Below are 18,372 nucleotides of genomic sequence, written 5' to 3'. Positions count from 1 at the left end.
ATCTCATATTGATGGAACACTTTCTACAGGTAATGTTTGATTTGGCTGAACACTTTAGCATTGCTTCGTAGCAACAAAATGATAGCTAGTAACAAAAAAAAAAAGATCCAGGGATATTACCACTGTTAGTGAGGAGAAAGGCCTTTAAATTAATTAATTAATTAATTAATAGGACCAAGTGCCATCTTTCTGGATCATGCCCTTAGTGGATTATTGGTAGCAAAGGTTAAAGCTCAAGCTGGTTCCTTTGTCCCCCCTGCCAAGAGTTGATTTGCCTCCCTTTACTTCCTGAAGTATCAGTAAGGACTAAGAGCTAATTATTACAGTTGGCTATGCTAGCACATGTAAAATAGAGTTTAAAAGTTTAGATTCGTCACTCAAAAATTCATATTCTCCAAAACCATACAGTCACTCTGTTAGCCTGTGTTCCCCCAGAAAAAAAAAAGTCACAAGCTTATTTATTAACATGTGCAATCCCAGGGGGCAAGAGAAAAGAACTGAAGAGTGAGGCAGAAAGGAAAAGAAAGCCAATAAGAGGATGAGTTATCAAACTACTCGTATCTAACTGCAATTGATTGCTTAACTTCCTGGGACTGTCTCCAATAAGTCAAATTGGTCTCAGGTTAGTCCACCTGAATGGGAAGAAGAGATGAAAGAATTTGTCAGTATCTGTCTCTCATTGGTTAGAAGTTCGACTTATGGGGAATTAACTCCCTCACATATCTTAGTTGGATATGTTGGGTACCAAGAGGGTCATATGGCATCCATGCCTCAGCATTAACAGGGAAGCTTCAAGGCAAAAGACACCTAGTGCAGCTGTGATCCAAGGCAATTCAAGGATACAACCATAGGAGGTCGGTTGAAATCCACCCAGAGCTAATCACCACCATGCTGGAAAAAGACACAGGTGAAGCTGAGCAGAATGAAGGTGGTGCATACGAGGTATCTAATGCAGTCACTCATTTCAAACTTTCCATGTTATGATTGCACTGACCACTGAGGATTTCTATTGAAAGTGTTACTGTTGTCAAACATGTACATAAGGGGAAAGATGTCTTACATTGTTTATATTCCTGTGCTGCTCTAGAAACAGAAATAGGCTCAAGAGCAGAGCCTGTTTTTCTTAATTCAGCAGGTCTAAGCTAACGAGTCCTGAAACATGCTACTTCCTGTTATTGGTATTGCATAGGAGAAACAAAAGGAAAGCACAGTAATTAGAAAATACAAAACAAGATGGCAGGAATCAGCCAAATATATCAGGACACACAATTATTGTGAATTGGGGTTAAACTAATCTATTAATAATGACAACTTTCAGTTTGGAGTTAAAAATTTAATTGTATACTGTTAACAAAATTGATACCTAAACTAAAATTACACTGGGAGGCTAAAATGAACGGATGTGAAAAGAACTATCAGGTAAAAACTAACAAAAAGAAACTAGCAAAGCAATGTTAATATCAGACAAAATAGAATCCAAGAGGAAAATCATTTCAAAAGACAAGAGATATTTTTTATTAATAAGGGGAATTGCATAGTAGAGTAAAGAAAATGTGGGCCACTGGAATGCTTAGCACTAATGACATATTGGTCTTTGGTCTTCAGTTACCATACAGGACCCTATTTCATTCTCTTATGTTTGATATGTAACCACCTCAGCCAGCTTCAAGTTGCTTTTTGGCCCTAATGGACTTACTAACGCTATAATTTCTTTTTTAAAAAATGTTTTATTTTAGGTTTAGGGGTACATGTGAAGGTTACATAGATAAACATGTGTCACAGGGGTTTGTTGTACATATTATTACATGATGCAGATATTAAGCTCAGTACCCAACAGTGATCTTTTCTGCTCCTCTCCCTCATCCCACTCTCCCCTGTCAAGTAGACCCCAGTATCTGTTGTTTCCTTCTTTGTGTTTATAAGTTCTTATCACTTAGCTCCCACTTACAAGTGAGAACATGCAGTATTTGATTTTTGTTCCTATGCTAGTTTGCTAAGGATGATAGCCTCCAGCTCCATTCATATTCCCACAAAAGACATAATCTCGTTCTTTTCTATGGCTGCATAATATTCCATGGTATATATGAACCACATTTTCTTTATCCAGTCTGCCATTGATGGGCATTTAGGTTGATTCCATGTCTGCTATCCTAACACTGTAATTTCTAAAGACTTCCAGGTTTTACTTTTATAGGTAACCTGTTAAACAGTCTAGCTCGGGACGCCAAGCAATTTCTAGAATAACTAAGCAATAGAAATTACACTTCAATTCAGAAAGGCAGTATCTACATGAGATTATGGAATTGCTGTTGCTTTTTGTGTTCACTGAAAAAAAATTAGTAAAACTGTAACTTTCAGAAAAAATGCTTGTACATATAGAAAACCCAAAGCATCTAAACAATTAAAATAAATAAGTATAGAAAGGTTACTGGATACAGAGTGAACATACAAATATCAATTGCATGTCTATATACCAGCAATGATTCAAAAATGATTTTATAATAGCATTAAAAATTAGATGCTTAGTAATAAATGTGAGAAAGATGTGCAAGAACTCTACATAAAAAATTATGAGACACTATTGAGAAAAATTAAGGCAAACCTAAATAAATAAATGAATAGGCAATGTTCATCAATTAAAGGATACAATATAGTAAACATATCAAATATTTACTAATGGATTCAATGCAATACCAAAGTGCCCAGCAGGCTTTTTTTGGTGGGGGGAGGTCGGGCAGGATTCATAAGCTAATTCTAAAATGCATATGGAAATGCAAAGACCCAAGTATAGCCAAGACAGTTTTCAAGAAGAATAAACTTGTACTACTTACATTAATAGATGTCAAGACTTATTATCAAGTTACATTTATTAAGACAGAGTGGTACTGACACAAGGATAGACAAATAGATGAGTGAAACACAATAGAGTGCTCAGAAGCACACCTGTACTTATATAGAGGCTTGATTTATGATAGAGGTGCCAGTGCAGTAGAGAAGGGAATTGTTGATGTTTTCAATAAAAAGTGATAGGTCAATTAGATATTCATATGGCATGAAGTATAAAACAATAACATTTTATATTCATAACTTGCAGAAAGTAAAAATTTCTTAAAATACAAAAAGTGATCACCATAAAGGAAAAGATTGATAAACTGGACTATATGAAAACTAAGAACTCCTGTTCAGCAAAAGACACTACTTTGACTGAAAAGACCAGTCACAGACTGAGACAAGATATCTGCAATACAGACACCTAATAACTGAACCCCATACAGTGATGGTGGGAATTTAAGTTCGTACAATCATTTTAGAAAATTGCTTGGCAGTATCTACTAGATCTGAACATCTGATCCAGTAATTTCACTCATAATTATAAGCCAGTAAAAAGGCATGTTTATGTCACCAAAAGATATATACAAGAATGTTCATTACACTATTATACATAACAGCGAAAAACTGGAAACAAACCAAATATCCATTAACAGTAGAATGAATAAATAAAAGCTGTAATAGTAATACAATGGAATACTACACAGCAATTTATACTGCTACACAAAACATGGATTAATCTCATAGACAAAATGTTAAATGAAAGACGCAGACGAGTACATATTGTGAACTTCTGTTTATAGTTCAAGAGCTGGCAAGAACTGTTTACTGTGTTAGAAGTCCAGGTAATGGTAACCTATAAAAAGGAAAAAGGGTGGAATGATTGGGAGGGAGCATCTTCTGGGGTATTGATAATGTGCTATGTATTGGTCAGTTTAGTGTTTAAACAGGCTCATTTACTTTGTGAAAACTTATACTAAAATTTTGTGTATTTTTTGAATATATGTTATACATTAATAAATAGGGTTTTTAAACCTGTAGTCTACGATTTAGTGAAAGTAGAATATCCAAACAGTTAGTTTTAAACCAATCCATTATAGCGCTACCACCATTTTTATGCCTTATTGAGAAGTTTATTTTACCTTTCTTTCCACTCTTAGTTCAAGGCTCCAAAATTTCTCTCCCCAATGTACATTGGGGGCAACATGAATGCCCCCAACACATATTTGACCCATACACGAGTCAATATTTCCATGTACTTTTTAGAAATGCGTGTTAAATTATGCTGTTACTGTCTATTTTGCTTCTTTTAGATGTAACATGTAACATTAAGAATGGCAGATGCAAGCAGTTTTGTAAAAATACTGCTGATAACAAGGTGGTTTGCTCCTGTACCGAGGGATATCGACTTGCAGAAAACCAGAAGTCCTGTGAACCAGCAGGTCATAATCCAAATAAGAGTTTTTAAAGAAAATCTGTATCTGAGCCTTCAACATTTTAACAAACCTACATAATTTTAATTCCTACTTGAATCTGCTTCCTTTTGAAATAATAGAAAAGATCAGTAGCTTGAATTAGACCAATTAATTTTCTAGATTGCATCATATTTTAAACTATGTAATCATCTACAACCTGAATTCTTTTGTGTCCAATTTGTCCAATTTTTTCTCTAACATTTATGTCACAAAGCAATTAATTTGTGTGATTTCTGCATATATATTTGTAATTCATCAAGTCAAATCAATGTAGTAATACTATATCATAAAATATACACAAATAATTGAGTGGATAGGCTTCTAGTACAAGGACGGTAAGTTTGAAGCATGATTCCATCTGGGCTGGCTAGTTTACTCTGAGAAAGTTATTTTTTATTGTTGGGTCTGAAGCTGAGTTTACACAATTGGTGTCAGAATGATTCCGGCAATGAACTGTTTTAAGTTCTGCTAGGCTGGTCAGCACAATCTATATGGCTGTGAACAAAGCAATGTTTCCCAGTCATATCAACCATGCCACCATTTTAACAGCTGATTAGTGTATTCAGAGCATCTCCACTCCATGTTCGTATGGCTCTTATCTAAAGATGAAAGCAGTAGACACTTTTATGTTTTGAAAAATTTAGGCTCTTCAGGGTCAATTATATTTGATAAATGAGGGGCTTTTTTTGAAGCAAACTAGATATAATTTCTTTTGCATTTCTAAAGCCTAATATCGTATTAAATTGGTACATTAAATCGTGTACCATTTCTCTGTAACTGGTTCCAGTACCTATCTCAGCACTATACCAGGCAGAGGAAATTAAAGAAAGAACCAGTGCCGAGACCAGCTTGGTCGGGGAGACCCTAACCCAGTGGCACTAGAGGAATTAAAGACACGCACACAGAAATAGAGTATGGAGTGGGAAATCAGGGGTCTCACAGCCTTCAGAGCTACGAGCCCCGAACAGAGATTTACCCGCATATTTATTGACAGCAAGTTGGTCATAAGACTTACTAAAACTATTCCTTATGGGAAATAAAGGGATGGGTCTGGCTAGTTAACTGCAGCAGAAATGTGTCTTTAAGGCACAGATCACTCATGCTATTGTTTGTGGTTTAAGAACACCTTTCAGTAGTTTTCCGCCCTGGGTGGGCCAGGTGTTCCTTGCTGTCATTCTGGTAAACCTACAACCTTCCAGCGTGGGCGTCAAGGCCATCACGAGCATGTCACAGTGCTGCAGAGATTTTGTTTATGGCCAGTTTTGGGGCCAGTTTATGGCCAGATTTGGAGGCCTATTCCCAATAAACCAGAAGGCAGGAATATATATCCTGCAACTAAAATGAAGAATCTCTAAGGCTTCGGGGCCTGCCCACTTGTCCTTCTGCCTGGTTCTTCACATATGCTGTCTCAAAGCTAGTCTACCTTGAGAGGAGCATGAATATGTGTGTGGGTGTGTGTCTGTGTGTGTATTTTAACCTTAAAAACCTAACTTCCAGTATAGACAGATGGCATAGTAGCTAAACCCTTACAAGCTCTTCTATGCTATAAAAGAGAAACAGAATTGAGAACCACCTCCAACTATTAAGTGTTATATTTGAATATAGCCTTAGCTTTAGCAGAACAAGTAGGCCAAACTTAAAATAAGCTTTTCTGCCTTTTCAACGATAATGGTCCCTTTTCTGTAGCCATTGTTGATCGAGTACATTTATACATAAGTATTTTGAACTAATTTCCCGGTTTCTCAACCACTTGCTGTCTTCACGATACTTTGTCGCAGCTGGTTGCTATAGAAATGTCTGTTACAAGGAATGTGGCTTGAAGGAAAGTGAGAAATGAAAATGAAATCTGAAGTGACTTCGTTTGACTACAAATTCCCATTCTGGTAGTCCCCAGTGTATCAATACATTATTTTTCTTCAGAAAATAAACGAACCCAAGGAAAAATGGTGGGCAGGTCCTGGTGAATATGACTGTGATAATTATATTAGCAATCTCTTTGGCTAATATTTGAAACCCAGGTAATTGAATCACAATGATCTCTCCCCAGAAAATAACGTAAAATGCACCTTGGAACCTAGAAGGCATTTTAGTCTGCAAAAGAAACCTTCCTAATGATAAGCAGCAGAAGTCCCATTTACCAAATTGGAAAGTTAAAGTTACAAAGCATCAATCATCAGACTTCCATTCAGGGATGGCAACTGGGAGTAAGACTTTTTAGTAAAGAAACTAAACAGAAAGTCATTAGACTCTATAAAGGTCTTACCAAATTTGATTCTGGAACACCTATTCTATTTCCGTAAAGACGATGAATTCCAGAGCCAAGTGTTCTTTTCATGAAGGATTTGAAAACTGTCCATGAAAATAATGCAATCAACCTTTTAGCTTGAGATTCTATTCACTGATTAGATTGTTTTACATACTGATAGGCCTGCTTCTCAGAAGTGACAAGGATGGGCCTCAATCTCAATTTTTGTAATACATGTTCCATTTGCCAATGAGAAATATCAGATTACTAATTTTTCTTCTGTTTTTCTAGTGCCATTTCCATGTGGAAGAGTTTCTGTTTCACAAACTTCTACGCTCACCCGTGCTGAGACTGTTTTTCCTGATGTGGAATATGTAAATTCTACTGAAGCTGAAACCATTTTGGATAACATCACTCAAAGCACCCAATCATTTAATGACTTCACTCGGGTTGTTGGTGGAGAAGATGCCAAACCAGGTCAATTCCCTTGGCAGGTACTTTATACTGATGGTGTGTCAAAACTGGAACTCAGCTGGCAAGACACAGGCCAAGTGGGAGACTGAGATTATTTTACTAGACAGCCCTATTGGGATGTGAGAAGTATTTAGGTAAGTTTCAGCACTAACCAATGTGAGAAAGCCTCCAGAGATGAGCAGCTGGTGAAAGAGAGGCCCAAATCAGCTACTATACAGGTCAGGAAGAATTTGGCATTAAGGAAATGCATAGCATGATTCCAGACAGGCAACTGGTCAACGACATGAAAGTCTGGAAGAAAGGTCACAGGGTACTACTTCAGCCTCAGCCCTTGCAAAAACTGGTGAGAGTTGGAAAGTCTTTAGGCCAAGAAAAATTGGATTATTTAAAAGGGGATAAAGAAAGGAACTCAAGGAGGAAGGATTAAGGCAAGAACTAGGTTCCAAGAAACAGCATCAGAGTGTCTTGGTCTACAGCTATAGTTCTCGTGGTAGCATCAGAATCACCTGGGAATATGGAAATGCAAATTCTCCTACCCCCACCCTAGACCTACCAAATCAGAATATCTAGGGGGTGGGGCCCAGCAATCTGTGTGCAAACAAGCACTACAGGTGATTTTGATGCACTTTATAGTTTGAAAACTAGGCCAGGTGCAGTGGCTTATGCCAGTAATCCCAGCACTTTGGGAGACTGAGACGGGAGAATCGCTTAAGCCCAGGAGTTTGAGACCAGCCTGGGCAACATGGCGAAACTCCATCTCTATAAAAAAAAAAAAAAATGTAAAAATTAGGTAGGTGTGATGACTCCCACCTGTGCTCCCAGCTATTTAGGAGGCTGAGGTGGGAGAATCACCTGATCCTGGAAAGTTGAGGCTGCAGTCAAACGTGATCACACCACAGCACTTCAGCCTGGGTGACAGAGTAAGACCCTATCTCAAAAAACGGAAAAAGAAAAACACTGGCCCAAAGCAAATGAACTTGTTACAGAAGCCAGGGTTCAAAACACCAAATGATGGACTTGTTGTACCTAGTCCTTCCAGTGTGCTCTGCAGACATTCTCCAAGTGTGGTCTGCAAACAACCTACATATGTAGAATTACCTATGCACATTTTTCATTTAGCAACCACGAGCTACATTTGTAGCAAAATCTGGGTTGTAACTTAGCCTACAGCTAAAGCCTAAGAGATTCCATCTGTGAGAAGGAATAACCCACCTCTTTGGCCCCCCTCCCCAGGCAGGAAGCCAGGATGGTCCTTATATAAAGTTGTGCTGTCCAATAGGTAACCACTAGCCATATATGGCTATTTAAAGTTAAATTACCTACAATTAAGTGAAATTAAAAATTCAGTTCCTCAATTGCACCTGCCAAATTTTAAGTGCATAACAGCCACATGCGGGTACTAACTACTGTATTGCAGAGTGCAAGTGGAGACAGAACATGGTATTACTGCGGAAATGTCTATTGGATAGCACTTATAATCGTTTAGTCTAACTTAAAACTCCCTAGTTGCCACAGTCATGATTTGGTAGTAATTTCACGGATTTCTCTACTGAGGTTTGAATCTCTGCCATTAGAGACTGATAACTTTAAAGACTGCAGTGATCAAACTGGTAACAATTTAAGCCAGAATCAGGTAAATGTCCTGAGTTTTAACAGCACTGGAATTTTTCTGGGACTAGCTGTGTATCTATCCAGGATTCTTGAGAATGCCTGCCATTTTCCAACGTAATGGATGTAAGATATTACACATATACCTGGGGATGGGGCAGTAGGTATAATTGCACAAGCATTGTGGAGAATGGTATCAAAGAGTGGCAGAACATCACAAGCAAGGTTTTCCCTTTCTTTTACCTTTGCTTTTTAAAAAGACAATATTTGCTGGACCTGATCTTATAGCCCATAAATGGGACACTGTACGTTCCTTTTTACCTCCTCTGTTTCTACTTAAATGCATCCTATGAGGGCTGCTTCCCTTACCCACCATAACCCCTTTCTTCACTCATCCATATCTTTGCTCTTCTTCACAATTGTGTAATATTGACCTTCTTTATGAACCTTTCCTGGAACAACCCCTCTTGAGTGCAAGCACTCTTATTATGCCTTCAATGTATTTAATATCCATGTATCTAATTCTAATTTTGTCATTTGCGTTCTCATGTATTTTCATTCATTATGTGTCCAACTTCCATGGATAACATGGCATAGAACAGTGCTTACAGTGGGGGAGAAGATATCTTCCGTTTTTAAAAGTCCAAGATTAAAAAAAAAAAAAAGTATGCTTTGTGAGTTTAGCATTGTCTCCTTGTCATTCCAGAAATGAAATGGCAAATACATTTAAATCAGAACTAAAAAGGGGAACAGGGTATAAAGGCTCAGTTTAGGCACATAATTTCACTTTCTCACCCACCCTCTTTAAACCAGATGTTTGCCAATGTGTTAACAATGCAGATCTTTCCTGAAAGTTTAGTAACTCAAGCAGACACTTTATTTTCTTTTCAAGCAGAAAAGACTATGAGATGGTGGTTGTGGTTGTTCTGGGAGGGAGAAGATATAAATGATACACATCATTTCAAATTATGTCATGACCTTCTCACTGCACACTTATAGTTATTGTCCCTATTGCTCTCAAGCCTAGCTAAGATCATTTGGAATGTTCAAGATCACTCATACATGCATGTGCACACATGCACGTGCACATATGTTCACTCCCTATTTCATCCATATGAACTAAGATTACTGACCTGGACAGATTCAGAGCCCTAACTTTTATTCTCTTCCAAAGGCAAGAAGCTGAGCCACTTTCCAGAATAGTTGTGAAAGACCCCAGCATACTTCTGCATTGCTTCCTCCACACCACCTCCATCTAGTTCCTTATGAAAGGTTACTGGTTTTCAAAAATATGAGATAAATTGAGTGTATAAAAGTCATTTCTAGACAAAATGAAACAAACCAGAATCTCTCCTCATTTGTGGATGGGCCACCTCCACCATGTCATGGTTAATCTGCAGGAGGAAATACTAGATTTGATTGCAGATCAGACTGCAGCAAACCTGCTGTGACTAAGGCATCAAGAGAAAGCAAGCAACAGCTGGGGCTTCAGTGGTGAAAACATTATATATCTAGCTTTGAAATATGAAATACTATTTAGCAGTGTCACCTAGAAAAGAGTGTTTCAAAATGCTGATGCTTCATAAGAACCTTTCTCTTCAGAGTGGTTTCTTTTATCTTTCAAATTAGCCAGGGTGAGAAATAAAGCGATCACTTGGTGAAGAAATCTCACAAAGAACAACATAGTTCACTTTCATCTTGAGTAACGAACAGATTGAACAAACTAGAAATGTTTAGTCTGTTAAAAGAAAAGGTGAGCTGTTTGCAAGAGCCACAAGGGAAAAGGGAAGACAGCTTCTTTGTGGACTTCAGGGTGAAAGTTGCAAGCGGGCAGGAAGATTCTGACCTCCATTAAGAAAGCCCTTCCCAACCAACAACCACTGGGTTGGTTGCGTAGGTTGGGCAGCGTTAGGAGCAAATGTTGATTGAACAAATGTTTGTCGGAATTGTTGACTTAAAGAGCTGTTCTGTCACTGGGGACAGGAGCGGCTGGATAGCCCCATTCAGGGAGAGGGCATTTGTTCGCCTGGCGAGAGATCAGAGCAGGCTAAGCGACCGCTGGGATCCTGTCCGGCTTTGAGACCCTACAGAGCCATGTTCACCTAGCACGTATCCCGTCTGCGGTCGCGCTCCTTTCTTACCTTATTCCAGGGCTTTCACCTCAGCTTGCCAGGCTGGAGCCAAGGGCCAACGCAGCCGCGCCTTGCTCGCGACGGTAGCTTCCCAGGAGCCCCCTATGGTTCCGGAACGGCACTGCCGGCCCCATTCTCTTTGCTACCTCCTAAAGCCAAAGGCACTGGCGGGCCGGGCCAACTTCTAAAGTCGCGCGAGATTAGAAGGCCTAAGATAGGAACCGCGTGAGGCCAATGGAAGGAGGTACTTCAGTTTCCCTCCAGATGCCCAGCGATGGGCTCAGAGCTCCTTGAGAACTCGGGAAAGGAAGCAGGGTCTCTGAAGAAATACTTCAGGAGTAGAAAGAGGAAGCTAGAGGGTTAAATGCTCTACACAGGAACAGAAATGAGTTTTTCTTAGAGTAAGTATATGTCTAGAGGTGTAGTAAGCTAAAACAAGTCTTGAATTGCATACCGCTACGTAGGGAAAAAATGAAAGCCTTTGAACATTAGTGAAAAAAGGGAAACTGTAACGCCTGTATTACTAGATAGCTTTCATCAACAACTCAAAAGCGAGAGATTTGAAGAAGCAACAAAGCTTTAATTTGGTTTGGATCCCATGGCCATGACCCTGCCAGCGGACAATTCTAGGCATGCGCAAACTGGCCCCCAAAATTCCTCCCACATTTCCAAAGAACTATTTGGCCCTTTATGTGAAGTACCTGGTTTTTCCATTTTCTGTTTTACCATAGGCCTCAGTTCGGTGTGTGGCATACAGTCTTCAAATATTTAACAATTTGCAGATGATTCTATCAGATTAAAAAAAAAGAATACAATGGAAGCCAAGTGATTAAGCTTTCCTTATGCTCATATTAAGTTGTAGCATATGCATTTACCGATGGTTAACCGTATTAACCTACAGAAAATGTCCAGGGAAACGGTCTATTTCTTATTCTATTTTTGACCTAAAAAAAAAAATCTTTAAAATGTCTTAGCAGTTTCCCCTGTCTCCACTTCCCACAGCTTTGGTCTGAAGCTACCCTGTACAGCTAGCTACAGAGATTCAATCCTTTCTGTTGGATTAGGACACATCCCAGTGGCAGATAGCATGCAAAGTTATTATATGTATGAATCAGAACTTGTTTTTCCTTAGGGGCCAGGATGTTGCACTAAGGTCTTAAGACTACAGCAATATCTTCACTTGAAAAAGGTGGCCCTCTATTATTCCTATCTCAGATGATAAAAATTCAATTAAGAGAAATAAGAACGTGACATATGTAACCTCACCTGGCTCTACAAAGCTAATCTGGACAGACATTTAAACAATTATCCTGTAAGATTATTTGATGAAATGCACTTCAATGACTAGTTAACCATTAAAAACCAAAGTGAGCATCCCATCTGTTCCCAGCCAAATGACCTACAGCAAAGGACTAGGCAAACCACATCTGTGGGCATAGCAAGCTGTACATCACAGACAAATGAATTTGCTTTGTATATGAGTGAGAGCAAACACTCTTTATTGTAAAGCTTGGGTGGGTAGGTAGGGAGAATAATGGTTTTGCTGAAATCACAGGGAATGGTTATGATGGAGTTAAAGGTCAGGAAGAGAACAAAAGGGTAAGAGCTGTTGTTCTGGGCTGGCATCATCAATGAAGAGCACAAATTCAGATGTGAATGTATATTTTGTAGAAGCATGTGTGTGGTTGGTGTGTGTATATATGTGTGTCTGAAAGAGGGAAAACAGGCTCCCATTAGACTATGACTAACAAAAATGTTTGACAGATTATAACTCAGATGCCTTACTCAGAGCATATGCCTTCCCATTTTCCCCATTATTCCCCAAAATGATGTCTTAAAAAGTTCTTAAAAAGAACTTTTCCTTGACCGAGCAGACATCTCATACTCCAAATAGCTAATATTTTGATAGCTATGATCCTGAATGACCAAACATTCCAAAACCAAGTAATTTGTAATATCTTTAAATGCAAATATATTTTAGGCCTTTTCCTTGGCAAGGATGTTTGGTCAGGGGTTGGCAAAAATAATGCTCTTCAGACTTAAAAGAACACAACCGTATTTCTTAGCCATCCACCAGAAAGTAGTAGAAGCTCCAGGAAACAAGTCTTTGTCAGCTACATCATAATCTCTCTGCCCAGGGGCTGTGGATGTCATTCATCCTGGCCTAACTAGCCTACTGGGCTGAGAGATGTTCAATTTCCCCACTAATACACTAGCCAGAGGAGAAGCACCGTGATATCATTGCATGTTAATTCTTAATTCCAATTGCTTAAACAGATATGTTCAGTTGTAACTATCATGACCAGTACATAACAGTGTTGGCCAAGTTTTATTGATGCTGAAAATCAATTGGAGTTACAGCCAGACACATGGTCTTATGACCGGCGTACTTACACAGGGCTTTGCACTCAGACAGATCATGCATCTGGGGTTTACTGCTTTGCATTTTTGTTTTGTAACTGAAGTCTGATGAGCCAGCCAGAGCATGGGCTACCTAGGGACCTGAAACCCTGCAACCCCACTTCTCACCACCTCCCAGGGTGATTTCTTGACCCCCAACTCCCCTACCACCTGGTGCCTTAGCCAGCCCTGGCTCTCCCTCCAAACACCTGCCCAATGACCACTGCCACCCCATGGTGCCCAGACATACTCTCCCTCCTCATCCCTACCCAGCTGCCACTGCCACTCCTCTCCCCCGGTGGGGACATGGGCATAGGTACAGGGAGAGTTAAGGTTGGTCAGGTGCACATGCCCTATGCTGTCTTGGAAGGTTGCTTGGCCATGTGGCATCTCTGGACCAAGAATGTGCCACAGCACATTTGGAGGGTGAAAGGTGGGGGCACACCCCTTGTCCACCTCCATTTCAGGCATGGAACACATCCTGGCATGAAAGTTGAGTCCCTTGGGAATCACGTCTCCACCTTGATTGGCACAGTAGGCCAGTGACAAGGGAAGATTAACACACCCTCCCCTGCTGGGACCCAGCATCCTGTGGCTGGCAGGCAGGGGATCCTAAGGACATGTGGGTGTTAAATTGTAGGGTGCACTTCCTGGACACCTTTGAGAGTCTGCACTGCCCCAGCAAATATCCCCATGCTAGAGGGAGCAAAATATTAAATGGCGAATTTAAAAAATGTAACATGATGGGTTGCAAAAGAGACTACAGAGGAAAGAAAAAAGTTTTGTATTTCAGTGTCTTCAATGGCACCTTTCTTCCTAGCTTTTGAACAAGGAGCGCCACATTTTTATTTCTCACTGAGCCCCACAAAGTATGTAGCCATTCCTGCTTGGAGTGAAGACTTTTAAAATATAAAGATTATCAAGTCTTGGAAATTCTGATCCAGTAGATATATAACAGGTCTCAAACTTAATTATGTAAAGAATATTCTGGAGGGCTTCATTTTACCCAGTCCCACCCACCAAATATTCTGGTAAATTAAGCTTGGATTAGCCCCCAGATCTGCATTTTATAAGGATGATTTTATAAGGATGATTAGCCCTCAGATGATTCTACTGCAACTGGTCCACAGACCATGCCTGGACTGAAATTGGGTGCTTAGGAGCACAAATTCTGGAGCCGGCCAGACTTGAGTTTGCTTCCTAGCTTTACCAACTGACCTCAGGGGAGTTAGCGTTTCTCTCTAAACTTTAGTTCATGCATCTATAAATATATTAATATCACATCATAAGGATATTATGTTGTATTAAATGTCTATAAACCCCACAATGATTAACCCAAAGTAAACCCTCAAATAAATGTTCAAAAAAATTAGGAAAATTGTTAAGTCTGGGTTGTATGCACACTGATGTTTGTTATATTATGTAGTTTTTTCTGTATTTTTACAACATTTCAGAATAAAAAGCAACAGCTAGGAGAAGAGGGAGATGGCCAGGCGCAGTGGCTCATGCCTCCCAGCGCTTTGGGAGGCCAAGGCGGGCGAATCACGAGGTCAAGAGATCGAGACCATCCTGGCCAACATGGTGAAACCCCGTCTCTACTAAAAATACAAAAATTAACTGGGCGTGGTGGCATGCACCTGTAGTCCCAGCTACTCGGAAGACTGAGGCAGGAGAATTGCTTGAACCTGGGAGGCAGAGGTTGCAGTAAGCTGAGATCTCATCACTGCACTCCAGCCTGGTGACAGAACGAGACTCCGTCTAAAAAAAAAAAAAAAAAAAGATAAGAGCAGGAGAGCCAGAGTATGAAAAAGGAAGTCAGAGCCCTTTAATGACTCAGCCCTTAGGTCTCCAGGTAGGAGGCTAGTGTTTCAGTGTCCAGGACACAGTAGGCGTTCTGTAAATTAAATTCAGGACAAAAAGAACATGCCCCAAGGACCATCTGATATCCACTTACAGTGATGGACCACCTCCTTTCCCTTGTTTATGAATGGGTTTATGCCTAAGACTGCGTGCACTTTAATACAAGGGCAGTCGTTCAGAACTAGTCAGCGCCTGAAAAGGATTTACCAAATGTTGAGTGTGCCCTCTAGTGTTCACACTTCCCAGCTTTCTTCCTGTAAAGGTGGATCAAGGCACTTGCTTACAACTGGAACTGAAATCCTCCAAGTCGATCTAGACATTGAGATGGAGAAAATATTCATTGTCCACTGTAATTATGCAACGAAGATCCAGCTGAAATAATGAACTGGCCTCTTATCTAACAATACCCAGGCTCAATGCGTCACTCCTTTGTCCACTTTGCCCAAAATTCAACCACAGCTAAGTTGACATTTTAGGACAAAGGCAGCTTACCATCCAGCCAGAGGGGAGTAGAGTATGGTTAAGAGAGAGTGGAAAGAATGAATGGGCCCTGCTATTCCTCACTGCCTGCATGGCTATAAGCACAGTCCTTATGGAGGCCTTAGGTCTTGTTTCATAATATTCCAGTTTGGAAAGGGTTTGAAAAGACCTCCTAGAAAAATCAGTAGTTTTTTCTTTTTCAAGTAACATGTAGCAAAAAAATTTCATCATGTAGGCACAGGGAACACCCTAATAACTATTAATCTCAAGGAGTCAAGTCAGTGTGTTTCCTACTGTACCTGCTGTATCCCCATGAAGCAAATTTTGCCATCAGAGAAACTGACTTATGGGGAAAAATATCCAAGAACCTCAAATCACCAAAAGAAGCCATTTCTCAGATCTGCCTCAGCTTAAGCTTCCTTGTCTCTGTGTGTTGCTTTCAATGCAGTTACATAAATGGCTTTTTTGTTTATACACCGGAAACACTAATTCATCTGCAAAGCTCACATTTCCAGAAACTCCATTTCTGCCAGCACCTAGAAGCCAATATTTTGCCTATTCCTGTAACCAGCACGCATATTTATTTTTTTCTAGATCAAATATATTATGCAGTAAGAGTCTTAATTTTGTTTTCACAGGTCGTTTTGAATGGTAAAGTTGATGCATTCTGTGGAGGCTCTATCGTTAATGAAAAATGGGTTGTAACTGCTGCCCACTGTGTTGAAACTGATGCTAAAATTACAGTTGTCGCAGGTAAATAAAGAATAATAGTCTGCAGCACCACTAGCTCTTTAATATGATTTGTACACCATATTTTACTAAGGTCTAATAAAATTGTTGCTGAATAAATTGGGCTAAAGGCAGAAGGGTCATAATTTCAGAACCCAAGTTGCACCATCCTCCAACCCTCCATAGTTCTTTTGATGTACCCATATTATCACTCCTTTCAGTGAGGTACAATTAGTTATTGATGTAGTCATTTCCCTACCAGAAAGTCTTCCCAAAAACCAGTATCATGTCACTGATCCTTTTGTCTCTGGTGCTTGGCACAACCTGTAGCAGGTTCTTAGAAAACAGACATTTGAATTAATGGCCAAATGAATTTGTGCTCAAAAAAGGGGTCAGAATACTTGAAATTTGGAAAATCTAGGATAATTCATGACTAGTGGTTTCATTATCATCAATGAAAAGCTTATAACAGCATGAGTGAACAGAACCATCTCTATGATAGTCCTGAATGGCTTTTTGGTCTGAAAAATATGCATTGGTTCTCATTACATTTAACCAAAATTATCACAATAGAAGAATGAGATCTCTGATATTGCCAATTAGGTCAGTGATCCCGAGTAGACCCTTAGAAAATCTGTGTATGTGAAATACTGTTTGTGACTTAAAATGAAATTTATTTTTAATAGGTGAACATAACATTGAGGAGACAGAACATACAGAGCAAAAGCGAAATGTGATTCGAATTATTCCTCATCACAACTACAATGCAACTATTAATAAGTACAACCATGACATTGCCCTTCTGGAACTGGATGAACCCTTAGTGCTAAACAGCTATGTTACACCTATTTGCATTGCTGACAAGGAATACACGAACATCTTCCTCAAATTTGGATCTGGCTATGTGAGTGGCTGGGGAAGAGTCTTCAACAAAGGAAGATCAGCTTCAGTTCTTCAGTACCTTAGAGTTCCACTTGTTGACCGAGCCACATGTCTTCGATCTACAAAGTTCACCATCTATAACAACATGTTCTGTGCTGGCTTCCATGAAGGAGGTAGAGATTCATGTCAAGGAGATAGTGGGGGACCCCATGTTACTGAAGTGGAAGGGACCAGTTTCTTAACTGGAATTATTAGCTGGGGTGAAGAGTGTGCAATGAAAGGCAAATATGGAATATATACCAAGGTATCCCGGTATGTCAACTGGATTAAGGAAAAAACAAAGCTCACTTAATGAAAGATGGATTTCCAAGGTTAATTGATTGGCACTGAAAATTAACAGGGCCTCTCACTAATCACTTTCCCATCTCATTATATTTGAATATATACATTCTATGATTATTGCTTTTTCTCTTTACAGGGAAAATTTCATGTTTTACCTGAGCAAATTGATTAGAAAATGGAATCACTAGAGGAATATAATGTGCTAGGAAATTATAGCCATTTCTAAGGGCCCAGCCCTTGACAAAATTGTGAAGTGAAATTCTCCACTCTGTCCCTCAGATACTATGGTTCTCCACTATGGCAACTAACTCATCTGATTTTCCCTCCTTAGCAGCATTCCATCTTCCCGATCTTCTTTGCTTCTCCAACCAAAACATCAATGTTTATTAGTTCTGTATACAGTACAGGATCTTTGGTCTACTCTATCACAAGACCAGTACCACACTCATGAAGAAAGAACACAGGAGTAGCTGAGAGGCTAAAACTCATCAAATACACTACTCCTTTTCCTCTATCCTATTCCTGAATCTTTTACCTTTTCCAAATCCCAATCCCCAAAGCAGTTTTTATCTTTCTTACTCCCTCTCTCCCTTTTACCCTCCACAGTCATTAAAGGAGAGATGGGGAGCATCATTCTGTTATACTTCTGTACGCAGTTATACATGTCTATCAAACCCAGACTTGCTTTCATAGTGGAGACTTGCTTTTCAGAACATAGGGATGAAGCAACGTGCCTGAAAATTTTGGGGGAAAAGTTTCTTTCAGAGAGTTATTATATATATATATACACACACACACACACACACACACACACACACACACACATATAATGGAAGCAATAAGTCATTCTAAGAGCTTGTATGGTTATGGAAAAAAAGCTGGCATTGACGCAGATATATTGTACTCTTTCTAAAAA

General features: G+C 39.5%; 1 protein-coding gene across 2 annotated transcripts in view; it reads left to right on the top strand.

Moving 5' to 3' along the window:
- Positions 1–18,127, top strand: part of F9 (coagulation factor IX) — a 32,250-nt gene extending 14,123 nt beyond the window's left edge. The window contains exons 5-8 of one of the 2 annotated variants that reach the window (XM_012001627.1): positions 4,143–4,271; positions 6,841–7,043; positions 16,142–16,256; positions 16,919–18,127. In XM_012001627.1, coding sequence (XP_011857017.1) covers positions 4,143–4,271; positions 6,841–7,043; positions 16,142–16,256; positions 16,919–17,466 — 995 coding nt within the window. In that variant the 3' untranslated portion in view covers positions 17,467–18,127. The remainder of the gene's footprint in view (positions 1–4,142; positions 4,272–6,840; positions 7,044–16,141; positions 16,257–16,918) is intronic. The other variant, XM_012001628.1, reaches the window with a different exon arrangement.
- The last annotated feature ends 245 nt before the right edge of the window (positions 18,128–18,372 follow it).

This window comes from Mandrillus leucophaeus, unplaced genomic scaffold, assembly GCF_000951045.1.
Source record: "Mandrillus leucophaeus isolate KB7577 unplaced genomic scaffold, Mleu.le_1.0 Scaffold668, whole genome shotgun sequence".
NCBI lineage: Eukaryota > Metazoa > Chordata > Mammalia > Primates > Cercopithecidae > Mandrillus > Mandrillus leucophaeus.
This window is presented reverse-complemented; position numbering and strand designations above follow the sequence as displayed.